General features: G+C 36.6%; 1 protein-coding gene across 1 annotated transcript in view; it reads right to left on the bottom strand.

Moving 5' to 3' along the window:
• LOC112917511 (C-type lectin domain family 4 member A-like) overlaps nt 1–21,875 on the bottom strand; it is a 43,225-nt gene continuing 21,350 nt past the window's right edge. Inside the window, 8 exon segments of the mRNA XM_072718803.1 lie at nt 1–377; nt 1,435–1,440; nt 1,674–1,737; nt 1,865–1,964; nt 2,834–2,929; nt 2,931–2,986; nt 16,734–16,836; nt 17,395–17,652. Of these exon segments, the coding sequence (XP_072574904.1) occupies nt 230–377; nt 1,435–1,440; nt 1,674–1,737; nt 1,865–1,964; nt 2,834–2,929; nt 2,931–2,986; nt 16,734–16,836; nt 17,395–17,430 (609 nt within the window). The 5' untranslated portion in view covers nt 17,431–17,652 and the 3' untranslated portion in view covers nt 1–229.

Genomic DNA, 21,875 nt, shown 5'->3' with positions numbered 1-21,875 from the left:
TAGAAAAGAATTTTCATGCTCCATGTGTCTGCAAAAGGGTCTCTACACACGAAGGAACAAATGAATGGATGTGCACACTGATTCTATCATAAATGGAATAGGTGACAGCCTACTGAAAAATGCTATGGAGATTCCTTATACAAGACTAACACGACTAAAAAGAGCAAATTAGCTATCTCTGTAATGGTGGGTACCAATTCAACCACAGTTTCATATAGAATGTTCCCATTCATAAGTAGATCTCCTTCATCTTGCAAAGCAACTTGTGGTGTCCATTACAAGGAACATCATTCCAGCCCCATTGTCTTGAAAAATAATGAAAATGTAGCATGACACAATGCTCATCAAGATTACTGGGTTCACCTGAGTGCCAAAATCTGAAAGGGAAAAAATGGATGAGGTTGTTTCTTCAAACAGTATTTTGAAAAGGGTTAGAGGCACAGCAAGGGAGGGGGCTGGGACTGAACTGTGTGAAAGTCAAGATCAGATATGCCCAAATCATTCCTTCTCCAATTCTCATGCAGTTTCTTCTCTACCAGAAGCTCTGGCATTTCTCTCAAAAATGTATATCACCCAGTATTGTGTCATCTTGTTGCATTAAGCATTCTCCTAGCAGATAGCCCTTCTATTTGTCCATCATTATGTCCTATTTCCAGGGGACTGCCAGTCCATAAGCTCCCTTAAATGATGAAAAAAAAAAATTTTCATCCCAGTCTCAAGTATCTTTGTAATTTGTTTCCATAATACATATAGTATATACATATATATGTGTATATACATATGTATATATATTGCTTTTGGAGTCCAAAGAACTAGTTAAAATCTCTAAATCTGCTAAAATTCCTGTTATCTTGGACATATAATTTAATTTCCCTGATTTCTATATCTAAAAAATAGAGACTCTAGTCATATTCCTATATGTGTCACACAGTGATATGAAGATCAAAGGTGGTATTGTACTAAAATGCACTAAAGTATTAAAAGAGTTTTTAAAAAAAACCTACATAAATATGAGATATTAACTATCAGAATTTAGCTTATTTGCTTTTTGAGAAATAGTAAGTCAATAATTAGCCATGATCTTAATTGACATAAATTTTTGTTACGTTTAGAGATATATTGTAGTGACTGAAAGTACAGATTTCAGCATCAAATAGAGCTGGATTTGAGGATCATTTGGTGCCAATGCTGGATAATATTTGCTGAGTTATCTAAACACTCTAAGCTCAATTTCCTCATATCTACAGTAGGAAAAATAATAATGTGTGCTTCACAGAGTTCCTGTGATGATTAAATGAAATAATAAATAAAATTATTTAACCCAAGAGTTAAAAGAAGAGTAAGCTATTTTATTTTCACATCTGATAGTTGGAACACTCTAAAATCCTTGCATGATCCAGCGCTCAGGATTCCTTTACCTAATTCTGTACTCACGTGACACTTTCATTGTATGGTGTTTGATCAACCCATTGCTAATCTCTTTTTTTTTTTTAATTTTTTTTTTTTTTTTTTTATGATAGTCACAGAGAGAGAGAGAGAGGCAGAGACATAGGCGGAGGAAGAAGCAGGCTCCATGCACCGAGAGCCCGACGTGGGACTCGATCCGGGGTCTCCAGGATCGTGCCCTGGGCCAAAGGCAGGCGCCAAACCGCTGCGCCACCCAGGGATCCTGCTAATCTCTTTTTACCTTTGGGTCTGATAGCCCTATGTAATAAGCATAATATATATATCCAGGTTCTGGGAGATAAATCCAAAGGAAGAAAAGAAAGGAGTTATATAGCCTTTAGAGCATTCAGGTAGAACTGAGTTCTTTACAACCTTATGGAGAAGAGAAGAAAAGGAAAGGATCCACGAAGAGCCATACTGGGGCCCTTCCCAGGAGCCTCAGTCCTCTCTGGGTAAACCAGAGCAGGATCAAAGACATCACTTGTAAGCACGATGCTTGGCTCAGTCTGCTGAGGCTGCTATAACAACATACTACAAACTGGATAGCTTATAAACAAGTTTCTTTCTTATAGTTCTGAAGGTTAGAAATTTCAGATCAGGGTGCTAGCATGGTAAGGTGAAGGCTCTCCTCCTGGTTCATAGCTTTTTTCTCACTATGTCTTCACATGGTAGAAGGGGCAAGGTAGCTATGTGGGATCTCTTTTATATGAACACAAATCCCATTCACGAGGGTTTCACCCTCAGTACCTAAGCACCTCTCAATGACCCTGCCTCCAGATACCACCATGTTTGGGGGTCAGGATTTCACCATATGAAGCTTGGGGGAGACATAAACATTCAGAATATAGTAACGTTCAACACAAATGGAAGCAATTTTCTAGCCATGATCATAGTGAATTTTCATCTCAGATTCACTTCCCTCTTTCACTAAGAGGTGGTATTCTTCAAAGTCATGCATTAGAAGATTTTTGCAGATTAAATCATTTTCCTTTCATAACTTCTTTAACTTTATTCTTGATTGCCAATTGTGACCCTTCATTATTGAACTCCGCTCTGATATAATAATACCACTTCTCAGTGAAATAGTTAATAATTTATAAAACATTTAATATAATATAATAAATATATTTCAAACTAAAATATTTTCATTCTTCTATTCAAACCCCATATATTATATTTCAAATGCCCCAATTTATTTTGGGAGAGATTAGTTTTATGAAACCAGGAAGAAGGTATAGCACATGAAGGCTTAAGTAGCCTTTCCTATCAGTTTTACTAAAAGCCTTCTGCCACACCACCAATATTCCAAAACAGTGGAAACCTCCTTAGACAAGAGATGTATACAATAACCAGCGGACCGTTGACTCCATCATCTATTAGAAAGTACCTGTTCATCCTTGGTGTTAATCACCAGCAGGTCAGCCTTCATTTCTGAGCTGTTCCTCTCACTCTCAGGCCAATTTCTTGGTGTAGTAGAAATAAAAGTAGCAGTTGGAACTAAATGACTTCCAATCCTTTGGGCAGCAGCTCCAATCTTTCTCTGTATTGACAGAAGGCCAGAGATGTCCAATATAAAAGAAAAAATTTAAGTATGTGTATTATTAAAATTAAGGACCAAGGAAGACCTCATGGAAACTGGAACTTGCATCTTCACCAAGAAGTGACAAGTAGCCCACCCATCAGGTGTCAAGGAGACCAAATCTACCTACATCAGGCAGTAACTTCTCCCTTGCCAGAGTGGTGTCAGGAAAAGCCAGCTAAAACATAGGATTTAGGTAAGACGCAGACTCAGAATATTACACAAAAATGTCTAGGTTTCAATGGAAAATGATCCATCACACCATGAATTACAAATTCTCAAAATTAGTTTTTTAAAAAAGAAAATAAATACATGTCAGTATCAAGATAAGAGAAATATTAGGATTATCTCACAAAGATTTTAAAGAAATCATGACAAAGATGCTTCAACAAGAAAGTACAAACAAGTTTGAACCAAATGAAAGAAAAGAATGCCTCAGAAAAGAAATAGAAAATCTCAGCCACAGATTAAAGATATAAATGAGAACCAAATGGAATTTTATAATTGAAAAACATAATAACCAAAATCAAAAGCTCAGTGGATGGGCTCAACAGCAGAATAGAGAGGACAGAAAAATCAGTGAATTGAAAGAATAACAGAAATTACTCAAATAAACAATAGAAACAAAATAGACTAAAAAAATAAATAAACAGACTTCCAGTTTCCAGTCTGGCATGCAAGAAGCTTGGAAGTTGCCACTCCATCCTAATAACAAGTAAAAAGCTGAACAAACTGCAAATCAACAACTCTTCCCAGGCTAAGACGCTGCTCTCAAAATTATGCAGACAGGCAAATACAGAGAGGATCACGACTTACTGCAGCAGAAACCCAGGAGCCAACACATCTGTGAGAATCAATCCCAGGGTAGGGAAATCTGAACTTTAATTGCTGAATTGCAGGAATCTCAGTGTGAGAAATCTAAGAGATAGAAACTCAAGGTAACCCAGTCGACGGCGGGGAAGGAGGGAAAAACTTGTGAGTCTTACCTTCTGGAGCACTATGAGGTTCTTAGCTACCACGTTTATCTGAGAAAATTCCCCTGGTGCTTCTGACAAGGGGAGGAACACAGGTATGACTTTGAAACATACCAAAATACTCTGTTCTTTTTAACAAGGTCTACCTTTAGGGAAAATTATGCAACCAGAGGCTAACCTGCTGTGGTTTTATCAGAGTGGGAAATACCAAACTCCAACCCACTCTGAGCATGAGGGTATCTCAACAGAAGCCACCAAAACTGAAAAAAAGGAAAAGAATGGGGGGGAGGGGGGATGAAAAGAATATCCAAGAAATGTGGAGCAGCTATAAAACATATATGCATGATGGGAACAGCGGAAGAAGAATAAAAAGAGAAAAGAACAGAAGAAATATTGAAACAATAACATCTGATAATTTCCACCAAATTAATGACAGATACCAAACCACAGATTCAAAAAGCTCAGAAAACACCAAGCAGAATAAATGCCAAAGAAAACTATTTCTAGACATGTCATGTTCAAACTACAGAATATCAAAGATAAAGAAAAATCCTTTAAAATACCAGAGTGGGGAAAAACACCTCCTAGGGGGAAGCAAAGATAAGAATTACATTAGACTTCTCCAAAACCATGTAAACAAGAAGAGAATGGAATGAAATATTTAAAGTGTTGAGAGAAAAAAAAAAAAAAACTATCACCCTAATTCTGTACTCTGAAAAATTAACCATGAAAGGTGAAGATGAAATAGGGACTTTTCTGGACAAGCAAAAATTGAGGGAATTTGATGCCAGTAGAAGCTGACTTACAAGCCAATGTTAAAAGAAGAACTTCTTAGAGAGAAGGAAAATATAGATCAGAAACATGGATCTATATAAAGAAAATAAGAGCATCAAAAAAGGAATAAGTGAAGGTAAAATAAAAACATTTTTATATTCTGAATTGATCTATATTCTTAATTGATCTTCTGTTTGTTCAAAATAATAACGGCAACCACGTATTAGATTATGTGTGTTAATGTGTAAGTAAAATAAATGAGAGTAATAAGAGACAGGAGGGAGAAATTAGGATTATTTTGTATTTTAAGATACTTTCACTGTACACAAAGCTGTACAGAGTTATTTAAAAGTGGACTTGGATTAGTTACGTAAGTATATTGCAAACTTTAGGGTAGCCAATAAAAAAGAAATATAACTGATATGTTAAGAATGCAATGAAAATGGAATCATATCAAATTCTCAAAAGCACAAAAGAGGATAAGAGTGAAAGACAGAAAAGGAACAAAGCACAATGGCAGGATATAGAAAACAATAACAAATATAGTAGATACTGATAAAATCATATCAATAACCACCTCGGATTCAGTGATCTAAATGCGCCAATTAAAACAGAAAGATTGTCAGAGTGGATCAAAATACCAGACTCAATTATATACAGTCTACAAGAAATCCACATTAAAACTTTAAGAGGAGGGGCGCCTGGGTGGCTCAGTGGTTGAGTATCTGCCTTTAGCTCAGGATGTGATCCTGGAGTTCAGGGATCGAGTCCCACATCGGGCTCCCTGCAAGGAGCCTGCTTCTCCCTCTGCCTATGTCTCTGCCTTCTCTCTGTGTCTCTCATGAATAAATAAATGAAATCTTTAAAAAAAAAAAAAACTTCAAGAGGAATATACAAAGACATAAATATATTAAAAGTAAATGGATAGTGAAGGTATACTAAACAAAAGAAAGCTGGAGTAGCTATATTAATTGCAGACAGTGCAGAGCTCAGAGCAAGGAAAGTTACCAGAGATAAATATAGTCATTACATAATCATAAAAGGGACAATTCTTCAAGAATCCATAACAGTCTTTAATGTGAATGCACCTAACAACACAGCATCAAAAAGTGAAGTAAAAACTAACAGAACTTCAAGGAGAAACAGACATGTCCATTACTATAGTTAGAGACTTATAGCTTATATAATTATAGAGACTTAAGCACTCCTCTATCAGAAGTAGTTAGAACGTAGTTGAACTCAACAATATTATCAACAAACCATTTATGACTGACATCTATTGACTACTCCAACTGAAACAGCAGAATACACATTCTTCAAGTTCGCATAGAACATTCACCAAGACAGACCACATACTGGCCATAAAACATACCTTAACAAATTGAAAAGAATAGAAAACATGCAATGTCTTCTCTCAGACCAAAATTAAAGTGGAAATCAGTCGCAGAAAAATGAAAGGAAGATGGCAGAGTAGGAGGATCTTGAGCTCACCTTGTCCCACAGACACACCAAGGTGATAACTAACTCTATAAAACCAACTCCAAAAATGACCTGAAGACTGATAGAACAGATCTTCTACAACTAGTCATAGAGAGATGGTGACACCAAAAGGAGTAGGAGGAGCAGAGACATGGTTGAGAACCAAACCCCTGGCATAACCAGCCACAAATGGTAGGGACATCATAAGCATGGAGAAGTGAGAAGATAGGACCCCACACCAGGCACCCCCAGCACTAGAGACTGGCACTAGGAAGACAAGTCCCCAGAATGTCTGGCTTTAAAAACCAGCAGGACTTAACTCTGGGAGCTTAAAAAATAAGTGAGCTTAACTCCAGGAGAGCCAGAGGGCAATAGAAAACCAAGTCTCCATCCTTAAAGAACTAGCATACTAAGTAATTCAGTCAGACACAGCACAGAAGCAGCAGTATGAAAAGCACCTAGATTATATGTGAAGGAGATTCACTGACTAATCTTAGAATGTGTGCCAAAGAGGTAAAGATTTGCAGGAGATTTCTCTGGGAACAAAAGTGCTGGTGGTGCCATTTTTCTTCCCCTTTCCCAGTCTAGAGAGCCAAAAGCTTGTGGAAACCAGGGCTAACACTCTTCATCTACCTGTTAGAACCACATGCCCTGCCCCAGTGTTCCCCTGTGGACCCACCCCATCAAACCCACCTGCCTCAGCAGGTGTCTCTACAAAGCAGGCCCTGCCCCATCACAACTGGCGGGCAGCGCTGGACAGTCACCAAAGTGATTCCTGCTTTGGGGTCGAAGGAAGATAACCCCACATGCCAGTGCACTCACAGACCCTGCAGCCAGACTTCTTAGCTAACTGCACAAGGAACAAGCCCTGCCCTTTGGTGTGCATGCAGCTGTGGCAGAGACTTGACTGCAGACAGCTAGGCTGATGACTGTTCTTGACATCAAATGAGCCTATCGCAGATGCAACAGCATGAGGCACAAACACTGTACAGTATGCCAATAGCAGGCAAAGTGAAACAAGGAAGCCACATGGGTAAAAGGCAATCATAGTTCAGCCACAAAAGGAGGGCACACGCAGCCCAGACAAAGGACATTCCTGGTATACCTGCTCCTGGTAACCAGGAGGCATTATGCTACAGGGAACAACAGGATCTCTTCTACACAAGGCCTGCTTTTAAGACCAGGAGACACAGATGGCCTACCTAACACATAGACACAAACACAGAGAGTCAGACAAAATAAGGAGACAGAGTAATATGTCCTCAATGAAAGAGCAAGACAAAATCACTGTAAAAGAGCTAAATGAAATGGAGATAAACAATATTCCTGATAAGAATTCAAAGTAATGGTAATAAAGATACTCACTGGACTTGAGAAGAGTGGATGAGCTCAGTGAGAACCTCAACAATAAGACAGAAAACATAAAAAAGAAGCCATCAGAAATGAAGAATTCAATAGTTGAAAAGAAAAATACACTAGAAGGGATCAACATATTAAATTATGCAGGAGAAGAAATCAACAATCTGGATGATAGGGTAATGGAAAGCAACCAAGCTGAACAGAAAAAATAAATAATAATAATAAATGAGAATAGGTTAAGGGAACTCATCATCAAGCATAATAACGTTTACATTATATGGTCCCAGAAGTAGGCGAGAGAGAAAAGGGGGCAGAAAACTTACTTGAAGAAATAATGCTGAAAATGTCCCTAATACGCAGAAGGACATGGATATCCCAGTCAGGAAGCATGCAGATCCCCTACAAGATTAATGTAAGATCCACATAATAATTAAAATACCAAAATGTAATAATAGAGAATATTAAAAGAGAAAAGGAAGCTAACATACAAAGGAAATCCTGTAAGGCTATCAGCTGGCTTTTCAGCAGAAACTTTCCTGGCCAGAAGAAAAGAGCATGATATATTCAAAGTGCTAAAAAGAAAAACACCTATGACCAAGAATACCCAAGAATACTCCATCATTCAGAATTGAAAGAGAGAGAGTTTCCCAGACAAATTAAGTTAAAGGAATTCATCACCACTAAACCAGCCTTAGAAGAAATGTTACAGGGACTTCTTTAAGTGGAAAGGAAAGGCCATAACTACAAGGAAGAAAATTATGAAAGAAAAAAATGTCACTGGTAAAGGCAAACATATGGCAAAGATTTAATTAATAACCTATAAAGCCAGTATAGAGGTTAAAACAAAAAGAAGTAAAATCAATTATGAAAATCAGTCAAGGGATACACAAAATTAAAAGATGCAAGACATATCATATATATTAAAATGTGAAGGAGGAGTAAAAATTTAGTACTTTCAGAATGTGTTTGAACTTAAGCAACCATCAACTTAACATAGGCCCCCTGCTCAGTAAGGAGTCTGTTCCTCCCTCTCCCTCTGCCTCTCCCCTAGCTTGTGCTCTCTCTCCTCTCTTGCTCACACTCTCTTTCAAATAAGTGAAATCTTTAAAAAAATAAAGAAGAGAGAGAGAGAGAAAAAAAAAACAGGGTATCAATGTCTATATGAGAAAAAGAGACTTGAAAACAAGTAGCAGGAGATAAAGAAGGGCATACTTCCACCATTATGTAACGATAAAGGGACCAATCCAACAAGAGGACATAGCAGTTGTAAATATTTATGCATCCAACATAGGAGCACCTAAATACATAAAGCAAATAATAACAGACATAAAGAAATTGACAGTAATACAATAATAGTATGGGTCTTCAACACCCCACTCACATCAATGGATAGGTCATCCAGATAGAAAATCAACAAGGAAACAGTGGTCTTAACTAACTTTAGACCAAATGAATCTAATAGATATATATAGAACATTCCATCCAAAAACTACAGAATACACATTCTTTTCAAGTACATATGAAGCATTCTCCAGAATAGATCACATGGCCACAGAACAAGACTCAATAAATTTCAGAAAATAAATAACTAAATACATTTCAGAAGACTGAAATCATATCAAGCACCTTTTCCAATCATAACAATATAATACTAAAGATCAATTATGAGAAAAAACTGGAAAAAATAAACATGCAAAAGCTAAACAACATGCTACTAAACAATGAATGGGCCAATGAAGAAATTAAAGAAGAAATCTAAAAATGCAAGAAGACAAATGAAAATGAAACACAACCTCCAAATCTTTAGGATGCAGTAAAAGCAGTTCTAAGAGGGAAGTATATAATGATACAGGACTATCTCAAGAAACAAGAAAAATCTCAAGTAAACAACTAAACTTACTCCTAAAGGAACTAGAAAAAGAAGAACAAATAAAACCCAAAAGCTAATAGGAGGAAGGAAACAGAGACTAAAAAAATAGAAAAGCTCAATAAAACCAAGAGCTGGTTCTTTGAAAAGATAAACAAAATTGATAAACCTTTAGCCAGACTTATCAAGAAAAAGAGAGAGGACTCAACAAAAGAAATAAGAGGAGAAATAACTGACACCACAGAAATAAAAAGAATTATATGAGAATATTATGAAAAACTGCAAAACCTAGAAGAAACAGATAGATTCCTAGAAACATATAATCTTCCAAAACTGAACCAGGAAGAAATAGAAAATTTGAATAGACCAATTATTAATAACAAAATTGAATTGGTAACCAAAAAACTCCTAAGAAAAAAAATCCAGGACCAGATGGCTCTACAGGTGAACTCCACCAAACATTTAAAGAAAAATTAATATCTATTCTTCCAAACTACTCCAAAAAATAGAAAAGGAAGGAAAACTTCCAAATTTACCCTATAAGGCCAGCATTACCCTGATACCAAAACCAGACAAAGACACTTAAAAAAAAAATCACCTTAGGCCAGTATCTCTGATGAACAGAGATGCAAAATTCCTCAATAGGAATATTAGCAAACTGATTTCAACAATGAATTAAAAGGATCATTCACCACAATCAAGTGGGATTTATTCTAGGAAAGCAAGGGTGATACATGATGTTAATTAGAAGAAGGATAAAAGCCATATATCATCTCAACAGATGCAGAAAAAGTATTTGACAAAATATAACATCTGTTCATGACAAAACTCTCAACAAAGTGGGTTTACAGGACATGTATCTCAACATAATAAAGGCCAAATATGACAAACCCTCAGGTAACAACATTAATCAATGATGAAAAATAAAAACCTTTTCCTAGAAGATCAGGAACAAGATGAGGATGTCCAGTCTCACCACATTTATTCAACATTGTACTGGAAATCCTAGCTGCAGCAATCAGACTGGAAAAAGAAATGAAAGGCCTCCAGGTTAGTAAGGAAGAAATAAAACTGTCACTATCTGCAGCTGACATACTACATATGAAAAATCCTAAAGACCACCAAAAAACTATCAGAATCAATAAATAAATTCATTAAAGTTGTAGGATACAAAACTAATATATTGTATTATATATATGTTGTATTTCTATACAATAATAATAAAATATCAGAAAGAAAAATTAAGAAAACAATTCCAGTAACACTGGAACCAGAAAGAATAAATTATCTAAGAATAAGTTTAATTAAATCAGTAAAAGACCTATACTTAACTAGAAGACACTGATGAAAAAAAATGAAGATGACACAAATGTAGATATACTACGCTCATGACTCAGGAGAATTAATATTGTTAAAATGTCCATACTACCCAAAGCAATCTGCAGATTCAATGTAATCCCTATCAAAATAACAACAGCTTTTCCACAAAACTAGAACAAATAATCCTAAAATTTTATGGAACCACAAAAGACCTGGAATACCCAAAACAATCTTAAGAAAGAAGAACAAAGCTGAGGGTGCCTGTGTGCCTCAGTTGGTAAGCATCTGCCTTCAGCTCCCCACATCAGCTCCCTGCTGAACATGGAGCCTGTTTCTCCCTCTCCCTTTGTTGGTCCCACTTGTACTCTCTCATTCTTGCTCTCTCATAAATAAATTAAATGAATGAATGAATGAATGAATGAATGAATAAATAAATAAATAAATAAATAAATAAATAAATAAATATATTTTTAAAAAAGAACAACAACAAGGCTGGAGGTATCACAATTTCAGATTTCCAGATACACTATAAAACTATTATAATAAGGGAATCCCTGGGTGGCGCAGCAGTTTAGCGCCTGCCTTTGGCCCAGGGCACGATCCTGGAGACCCGGGATCGAATCCCACATCGGGCTCCCGGTGCATGGAGCCTGCTTCTCCCTCTGCCTGTGTCTCTGCCTCTCTCTCTCTCTCTCTCTCTGTGACTATCATAAATAATAAAATAAAAAAAAAAATTTTAAACTATTATAATAAGAACAGTATGGTATTGGCACAAAAATACCCACATAGGCCAAGAGAACAGAAGAGAAAGCCCAGAAATAAACTCATAGTCATGGGTTTATATTATTATATTAATTATTAATTGTTATTAATTATTATTAACTATTATATTAATAGTTATATTAATCTATGACAAAGGAGGCAAGAATATACAACGGAAAAAAGACAATCTTTTTAATAAATGGTGTTGGGAATACTGGACAGTTACATGCAAAAAAACAAAATTAGGGACACACCTGGGTGGCTCAGCGGTTTAGCACCTGCCTTTGGCCCAGGGCGTGATCCTGGAGTCCCAGGATCGAGTCCCACATCAGGCTCCCTGTGTGGAGCCTGCTTCTTCCTCTGTCTATATCTCTGCCTATGTCTCTGCCTCTCTCTCTCTCTCTCTCTCTCTCCCTCCCTCTGTCTCTCATGAATAAATAAAAATCTTAAAAAAAAAAAAAAAAAAAGAACAAAACTGGAGTGTTTTCTTATACCATGCACAAAAATAAATGCATAAAGACTTAGTTGTGAGAACTAAAACCATAAAACTCCCAAAAGAAAAACTAGGGATGGTAATCCCTTGGCAACATATTTATGGATATATCTCCTTGGGCAATGGAAACAAAAGCAAAAATGAATGGTTGGAACTATACCGAAATAAAAAGCTTTTCACAGCAAAGGAAACTATCAACAAAACAAAAAGGCAACCTAGTGAATGGGAAAGGATATTTGCAAATGATATCAATCCAATAAGAGGCTAACATCCAAAATATATAAAGAACTTACACAACTCAGTACCCAAAAAAACAAATAACCCTACTAAAAATGGGCAGAAGACCTGAACAGACATTTTTCCAAAGACACACAATGACCAACAGACACATGAAAAAATGTTCAATATCATTAATCTACAGGTAAATGCAAATCAAAACCACAGTCCAGTACTACCTCACACCAGCAAGATAGGCTTATATCAAGAAGACAAGAAATAACAAGTGTTGACCAGGAAGTGGAAAAAAGGGAACCCTTATGCACTATTGGTAGGAATGTCAATTGGTATAGCCCCTATGGAAACAGTATGGAGGTACCTCAAAAAATTAAAATTAAAAATATCATATGATCCAGGAATTCCTTACTATTTATACTCCCCCCCCCAAAAAAATCAAAAGTTGTAACAAATTTATACCCCCAATACACTAAATTGAAAAGATAAATGCACCTCAATATTTATTGCAGCATTATTTACAGTGCCCAAGATATAAAAGCAACCTTAGTGCTCCACTGATAGATGAATGGATAAAAAAGATGTGGTATTTACATACAATAGAATATTATTCAATCATGAGAAAGACGGAAATCCTACTGTTTGTAACAACATGGATGGACATACAGAGTATTATGCTAAGTGAAATAAGTCATACAGAGAGAAAGACAAATACCATAATATTTCACTTTGTGGAATTTAAAAAACAAAACAAATGAACAAACAAAACAAAAAAGCAAAAAATAAACAGACTCTTAAATACAGAGAACAAGCTGATGGCAACAAGCTGATGGTTACCAGATGGGAGGTTGGTGGAAGAATGGATGAAATAGAAGAAGAGAATTTAAAAGTACAAACTTCCATATATATATATATATATTTTTTTTTTTTTTTTTTTGAGGGTAGAAAGGGCAGATGGAGGGGGAGATAGAGATTCTTAGCAGGCTCCATACCCAGCACTGGGCCCAACATGGGACTCAATCTCACAAACCTGAAATCACGACCTGAGCCAAAATCAAGTCAGACACTTAACCAACTGAGCCACCCAGGTGCCCCCAAACTTCCACTTATAAAATAAATAAGTCATAGCGATGAAAAGTACAGCATAGGGAATATGGCCAATAATATTAATAACACTGTATGGTGATAGATGGTGACTATATTTATACTTACTGAGGTGAGCATTAATTAACATATAGAATTGTCCAATCAATATATTATACACCTGAAACTAATATAACATTGTATGTTAATTATACTTCAATAAAAAAATTAAATGATAAAATAATCTAGAGTAAAAAGACTACCAACTATAATCCCAATGATAAGACATCTGAGAAAGGCAAAACCATATAAGCAGTTAAAATTACAGTGGAGGGGAGCCCCAGTGGCTCAGCGGTTTAGTGCCGCCTTCAGCCCGGGGCGTGATCCTGGAGACCCAGGATCGAGCCCCACGTCAGGCTCCCTGCATGAAGCCTGCTTCTCCCTCTGCCTATGTCTCTGCCTCTTTCTCTCTCTCTCTGTGTCTCTCATGAATAAATACAATCTTTTTAAAAATAAAATAAAATAATAAAATAAAATAAAATAAAATGAAATTTCAGTGGTTACCAAGAGTCTAGAAGGGAGAGCAGAGCACAGATTTTTATGTAAAACTACGTAACATTATGCATTTGTCAAAACCACATAAATTTACATATTTATTCCATGGAAATTTTTAAAGTTCATTTAGGAGGTCAGGGGATCCACTAAAGAATGAAGACTATGATGAGACAATCTAACTGTTATTACAAGTGTTGGAAACAACCACACTGGGTGGAGGTAGGATGATGATCCCGATAACTTTAGAAATGGAATCTGTAAGAGTAAAAACAAAAAAAACTGCACATAGGCACTGTATTCTAGCTGGTAAAGTTGTTTCCCAAGGTGGTTTGAGTTTACAATTCTGATACTGCTATATGTGTACATTGGAATTGAATAATTATGTAAATGTATTGAACAGATGATGGGAACCAGATTTCTCTGTTGAAGTGATCATTAAAGATATCAAGGGGAGTAGGCTAGAAGCAATGTAATCAATGAAAGTTTCAGACATCAGTAAAAGCTGATGTGTATCTTATTATATACACAACTGTATGTACAAATATTTATCAATATATTCACATATACAGGTTAGTACACAGATATACATTTCCTTGTTCTGTGAACTGAGATGACTTAAAAGAAATAACACCTCAGCAGCAATGAGTATACCTAGTATTCAAATCTTGGTTTCTAATACCATTCTTCAATAACAGAAGCCATGGCTCCACATAGAATTGATTCTAAGACTGAAACAGGAAACATACAGTATAAGCCCAGAGAAAATTACAGTCCCAGAAAGTAAACAAGTGCTCAAAAACAAAACATAACAACACATTGATGGGGGCAAGTCCAAGGGCCACAGGAACCAACTGAAAGAATTCCCAATGGCAAAGGTAGAACAATGTGAGCAGCAAAATAAATATACCACTGGATTACAACCCAAAGTAAGATAAATATCCATGAGTACACACTAATATAGATAGATGATTAAGTTAATAAATAAGAAGAAACAAATATCATATACACAAGAATTTCCAATAAATTACATAGAAACTTGTTTTGAACTGAACTGTGTTCCCCCAAAAATTAATGTGTTGAGGTTATAATCCTCAATGTTACTATAGTGGCAGCCTTTAAGGAAGTAATAAAGGTTAAATGAGGTTATAAAAAAAGTAGGGCCTTATTCCAATAGGACTTGTGTTCTTATAAGAAGAGGAAGAGACCAGAAAGCTGTCTCTCCCTCCCATTCACAAAGAGGACTGTCTATGTGAGGACACAACAAGATGGTGGCTGTTTACAAGCTAAGAAGAAGGGTCTCACCAGAAACCAACTCTTGGGAAGCCTGGGTGGCCCAGCAGTTTGGCACCAACCTTCCGTCTAGGGCGTGATCCTTGAAGACCCGGAATCAAGTCCCATGTCAGGCTCCCTACATGGAGCCTCCTTCTCCCTCTGCCTCTGCCTCTCTCTCTGTGTGTGTGTGTGTCTCTCATGAGTAAATAAATAAAATCTTTAAAAACAAAACAAAACAAAAAAAAGAAACCAACTCTTATGGCACCTGGGACTTCTGGCTTCCATTATTGTGAGAAAATAAACTTATTGTTTAGGTTGCCCAGTTTGTGATATTTTGTTATGGCAGCCAAGCAGGCTAATATGGATTCTGGTACAAAAGTGGGGTGTAACAAATACCTAAAAATGTGAAAGTTGTTTCAGAACTGGGTGATAGGTAGATGCTAGAAGAGTTCTAAGGTGCCTGCTAGTAAAAGCCTAGATTGCCTTGAAAAGGCTGGTGCTAGAAATATGGATGTTAAAGGTAATTCTGCTAAGGACTCAGAAAGAAAAGAGAGCTGTAGAAAAAGCTCCTATCATCGCAAAGAATATACATATCCTATAATGAACAGAATTTGGTAGAAATATGAACATTAAAGATGCTTCTGGGGGCGCCTAGGTGGCTCGGGTAGTGATCCTGGGGTCCTGGGATGGAGTCCCACATTGGGCTCCCTGCTCAGCGGGGAGCCTGCTTCTCCTTCTGCCCCTCCCCCTGATCCTGCTCTCTCTCTCTCTCTCTCTCATAAATAAATAAAATCTTTAAAAAAATAAAGATGCTTCTGGTAAGGTCTCAGAAATGAGAAACATGTTACTGAAAACTGGAAGAAAGACTATTCTTACTATAAAACAGAAAACAATTTGCTGAACTGTGTTCTAATTTTGTGAAAAATAGAATTTGTGACAGTGGATATTTAGCAGAGGAGATATCTAAGCAAAGTATTAATGCTGTGTACTGCTTATAGCAAAATGAAAGAGGAAAGAGATAAATTGAAGTGTTAAACAGAAAGGAACCAGAATTTGAAGATCTGGAATATTCTCAGCCTATGCATATGGCAGCCCGGGTGGCTCAGCGGTTTAGCGCCTCCTTCAGCCCAGGGCATGATCCTGGACACCTGGGATGGAGTCCCACGTGGGGCCCCCTGTATGGAGCCTGATTCTCCCTCTGCCCCCACCCCTCTCTCTCTCACATGAATAAATAAAAATCTTAAAAAAAAAAAAACTGAGAAAGTGTGTTCTGAAGAGAACATCAAGGATGTGGTTGGATAATCATTCCATAAAGAGATTATCCATGGATTTAAACAGCCAGCTCCACAACCAAGACTACTTCTTTATACAGATAAAGATATGCATATAAGAAGTTTAGGTCTTATGTATTTCTACACTTTAAAATGACCAAGACTCAACTGCTTAGTATGATCTACCTGTGAATCTTATTGGAAATATTAACTTGGTATCCTTATACAGTATAGTCAACTACTGGATTATAAGCACATTAATTTTTACCTTCCATGGTCAAATTTTCTTTCATACATTCCAATGCTGTGTAAGTGAGTTCTTTTGTAGTCTTTTTTTCCTTAACAAGGTGAGAATATTTTTGGAAAAAAAACTGAAAAAAAAAAAGGCCATTCATTTACTTTGCCTTCTACTTTTTTGCATTCTATTTTATAGCAACAAAATCTACAAATGCCCAATTGCTTGAGTAAAAGGATCTTGACTACAGAAAAGATTTCTCATCACCCCACATTCAATGTAATCCTAATTCTACTGACTTTGAAACCATAATTTCTCCAGGAATAGCTAAAAGATCAATAGTTGAAAGAGAACATGACAGTTCCATTTGAATGACTGCAAAGGGATTTATCCATATTTTCCTTCAATACTACAAAGCCTAAGCCTTAGGGGTGAGAGAATGGAGGGAAAACAAATGCTTCTGAGGATGTATGTAGCATAGGTCTTTGCAGGGCAATGAGGGATGAGCTAATTCTGAGGAGTTCTGGGTTACCTACAGAGTAAGATTTTTTTTTATATAATTTTTTTAATCCAACACTGATCAAGAGCAATGGGCATTATTTTCTTCATCTTCTTTCCTTTATCTACTCCCAACTGGCTCTTATTCTTCAGCACACCAATATACTCAAGTACCTCACAATTTAAAAATACTTACCTCTCCCTTTAGAAAGTGAATTTTCTCTTTCCTCATCTCTCATTTGCTCTTTGATCCACCACATGCTGGCTTTACTACTTCTTATGCCTTTTAAATTTTTGATAGGTGGGATCCCTGGGTGGCGCAGCGGTTTAGCGCCTGTCTTTGGCCCAGGGCATGATCCTGGAGTCCCGGGATCGGGTCCCACGACGGGCTCCCTGCATGGAGCCTGCTTCTCCCTCTGCCTGTGTCTCTGCCTCTCTCTCTCTCTCCCCGTGTCTCTCATGAATAAATAAATAAAATATATTTTAATAAATAAAATAAAATAAAACAAAATAAAATAAAATTTTGATAAATTCTTAAAACCAAAGATATGAGGACATCCGCTTATTTGCCAAATTGGCTTTTAGAGCTTACAGTCTTGAGCAGGACAGACAAAATTAAGGTGAAATTTCAATGGGAAACTCTTCCTGGAACATTTCTTCCCATTTCCTTTTGTCCACTTGTTCACCTCAAAATATGTGTCTGTGCACTCAAAAAAACCTGGCCTTATAAACACTAATAGTCAAATATAGATTTGTCCTTACTTCCGCAACTGTTTAGGTTAGAAATGGTGCCTAATAGATGTCCCTCTACAACACAAACACATGTACACACATAAACTCTTCAATTTCTCTAAAGTGAATTCCATTATTTTTATAAACGAAATTCAAATAAACAATAAAATTCCTAACAGATTCCCATTAATAGTGTCAGCCCTTCATCCTGAAAGAAAACTTCTTTTCCAGATTTCTGGATATACCCACTATTAAATGTCAGTATTTAATGGATGTCATCCCTTCATGTAAGGCAGACATTCCTCATAGATTCAAATGGATACGTACTGATAAAAGCAATAAAAAATGAGATTGCCAATAGGAGCAGAAGTATCAGCAATGAGACAGAAAGTAGCTTGGGAAAACTGGGGTTACTTTTGTGTGGGCTAGTCTTTTCTTTGGGAGCTGAAGGAGAAATCAAAAGAGTTTCATCAGTAATAAATTCTGACTTTTACTTCCTTTCTCCTCTTCCCCTTCTCCCTTTTCTTGGATGACATAGTATTACCAACAATATGAAATTTGAAATAATATGAAAATAGGAAAAAAATAATAAGGTTCATTGTAGAAACTTTGGAAAACATATAAAAGCACAAATTCCTATCATTGAGGATAACTATTGTTAATGTTTTGGAAAATATCCTTCCAATAACTTTTAAAGTGTATATACATACATACATACATATTCATACATACATTTTCCCCCACACGATTGCATACCATATATACTGGTTTTTGATCTACTATATTCTTATACACTATACCATGAACATTTTTTTATACAGCCATATTTTCTTCTTTAACACTATTGTGGTTGCATAGGATTTCATCATATATGTAAATATTCTTCCAGATTCTTCCCAACTTTAACTACTTTATTTTTTTTAACTACTTTAAATAATGCCATAGCACATAAACCTTTTTTTAAAAAAGATTTTATTTTATTTATTTATTCATGAGAGACACAGAGAGAGAGGCAGAGACACAAGTAGAGGGAGAAGTGGGCTTCCTGCAGGGATCCTGATGTGGGACTCAATCCCAGGACCCCAGGATCACGACCTAAGCCGAAGGTAGATGCTCAACCGCTGAGCCACCCAGTTGTCCCATAGCACATAAATCTTAATTATAGTCATTCCCTCATCACGGTTTTTTTTTTTAATTTTTATTTATTTATGATAGTCACACACACACACAGAGAGAGAGAGGCAGAGACATAGGCAGAGGGAGAAGCAGGCCCCATGCACCAGGAGCCCGACGTGGGATTCGATCCCGGGTCTCCAGGATCGTGCCCTGGGCCAAAGGCAGGCGCCAAACCGCTGCGCCACCCAGGGATCCCCCCTCATCACATTATTAAAATAAGGTCAGACATTTTTAGTCACTATTTCATGGTTAAGTATTATTTTCTCAATGGCTAGTGTCAAAAAGACAAGAAATATCAAGTGTTGGTAAGGATATGGAGAAAGGGGACCCTCAGGCACTGTCAGTGGGAATGTAAACTACTGCCACTGTGAAAACCAGTATGAAGTTTCCTCAAAACATTAAAAATAGAAATATCATATGATCTATTAACTTCACTACTGGATATTTACCCAAAGAAAGACACTAAATCAAAAATATATGCACCCCTATGTTCATTGCAGCATTATTTAAAGCAGTTAAGACAGGAAAGCAACCTAAATGGCCATCCATCCATGAATGGATAAAGTAAATGTGATATTTATATTAGTAGAATATCATTCAGCCATTAAAAAATGAACTCTTATCATTTGTGACAACATGGATGAAACTTGAGGGCATTATACTTAGTGATATAAGTCAGAGAAAATAGCATATGATCTCATTTATCTGTGGAATCCAAAAAAGCAAAACAAAGCAAAACTCATACAGAGAACAAATTGGGGAGGTGGGGAAGGTGGTGGTAGGGAATGGGTGGAAGGGGTTAAAAGGTACAAATTTCCAGTTATAAAATAAAGAAGTCATGGTTGTAATGTACAGCATGTTGACTATAGTTAATTCTATAGATTATTACAGTAGTATCAACTATTAAATATTATTACATCTCAGAAGTTGCTCAGAGATTAAATCTTAAAAGGTCTCATCACAAGAAAAAAAATTGTATAATTGTTCTGTTTTATTATTAGTTATTGCTGTTAATGTCTTACTGTGCCTAATTTATAAATTAAATTTTTATCATAGGTATATGTGTATAGGAAAAAAAAACACAGTATATAGGGTTTGGTACTATCCACTGTTCAGGCATTCACTGGGGATCTTGGACCATATTCCCCAGATAAAAGGGGACTACTATATACTGTTATTTGTCAATCATACCTCCTTAAAAAAAAATTTGAAAGAATTGTTTTCTCAAAGTTATGGGGTATTGACAAGTGGGGTATGCAATGGATTTTCTGAATGCGGGGCAGTTTCTCCTGTAATGTAAGACACTCTCTGTAACTTTCTAGTCTTTCATCTGCAACAGTGTTTGGTTCCACTTTAGTTCAGTACTAACAAATACACCCACAACATTCTCTACTCAAACTTTTCCCCTCTAACTGAGCCCATTAATTCATCAATAGCCCCTACATCTGGACTGATGGTTTCAAGATCTATTGCCAATCTCTTGACTGCATCTCACTCAGCTTCAAAAGGCACAAGAGAACAACTTCTCAGCATAATTATCACTCTCCTTAACTCAGGACTGTATTGGACTTGTCACACTTCAATTCTGTTAAGAGTATTAACTCTAAACCCCTTAATGCTCATCTTGGCAACTCAATCTTGTGTCCCAATTGCGGCCAGAGAAGCAGCAACTAACATAACCTATACTTCATTTATAGTATTCTCTCTTCATCCTTCATCTCATTAACTTTGTCCACCAGAAAATGCTTCTTACCTGCAGGAGGCCATCATTTGATGCCTGAGGACTTGGGTTCATTTTTGAAACTTAGTTCAGTGTAAGTGGTCTCTGAAGTCATACTGAAAAATCTGCTCTTTTCAAAAAATTTTCACCTCTTCCTTAAAACACTTTAAAATGAAACTCGAACATGGTGGCAACTTGTCATACTTCCAAGAACAGGAGCCCCAGATAGGCAATAACCCTGAGAGGAATCTCATGAAAATTAAAAACCTCAGAGAGTGGCCCAACCCCCAGGACCAACACAGCGAGAATCATAGCATTTAAATATATGTCAGCAAATACAATAAAAGTAGGAACTAGGGAATTCAAATATAGATTTAAAAAAAAAAAAAAAACAGGGGCATTCCAGATGGCTCAGCGGTTTAGCGCCGCCTTCGGCCCAGGGCGTGATCCTGGGGACCTGGGATCAAGTCCCACGTCAGGCTCCCTGCATGGAGCCTGCTTCTCCCTCTGCCTCTGTCTGTGCCTCTTTCTCTCTGTGTGTTTCTCATGAATAAATAAATAAAAATCTTAAATAAATAAATAAATAAATAAATAAATAAACACAGGAAGTAAAGAAACAAACTAAGCAATTAGAAAAATCTTTTCTGAGACCTGTATTATCTGAACTCATTAGCAAAAATGAAATTCTACACGCAAATATAATTATTTCTACCAACCTGGGCATATACTCATTCATGCTGTATTCTCCTCATGTGTAGCTGATCTGACAACTTTTGGGGATCACATTCTAAGAGGATCATTGACAAAAAACTCACATGTTAGCCTCTCCACTTTCAAGAGTCAGTGTCTTCTAATGTAGTAGGGAAGTCAACGCTTAGATCATGTCTTCTGAAGCTGCTTCTTAGCACTCTCTGCCTTTCTCTGTTCTTAACTGACTCTCTCATGGATCTCCATTGATTTTGCTACAGTTATTTCCAGCAGCTCCTAAAAGCAGCTCTTTGTGCTGGATGTTAACAGAGTAGGCCAGCCTTTACCCTACCCATCTCTAT

Source organism: Vulpes vulpes, chromosome 8 (assembly GCF_048418805.1).
Source record: "Vulpes vulpes isolate BD-2025 chromosome 8, VulVul3, whole genome shotgun sequence".
In the NCBI taxonomy this organism is placed as follows: Eukaryota; Metazoa; Chordata; class Mammalia; order Carnivora; family Canidae; genus Vulpes; species Vulpes vulpes.
Note: the sequence above shows the minus strand (reverse complement) of the source record. Positions and strands in the feature narration are given on the sequence as shown.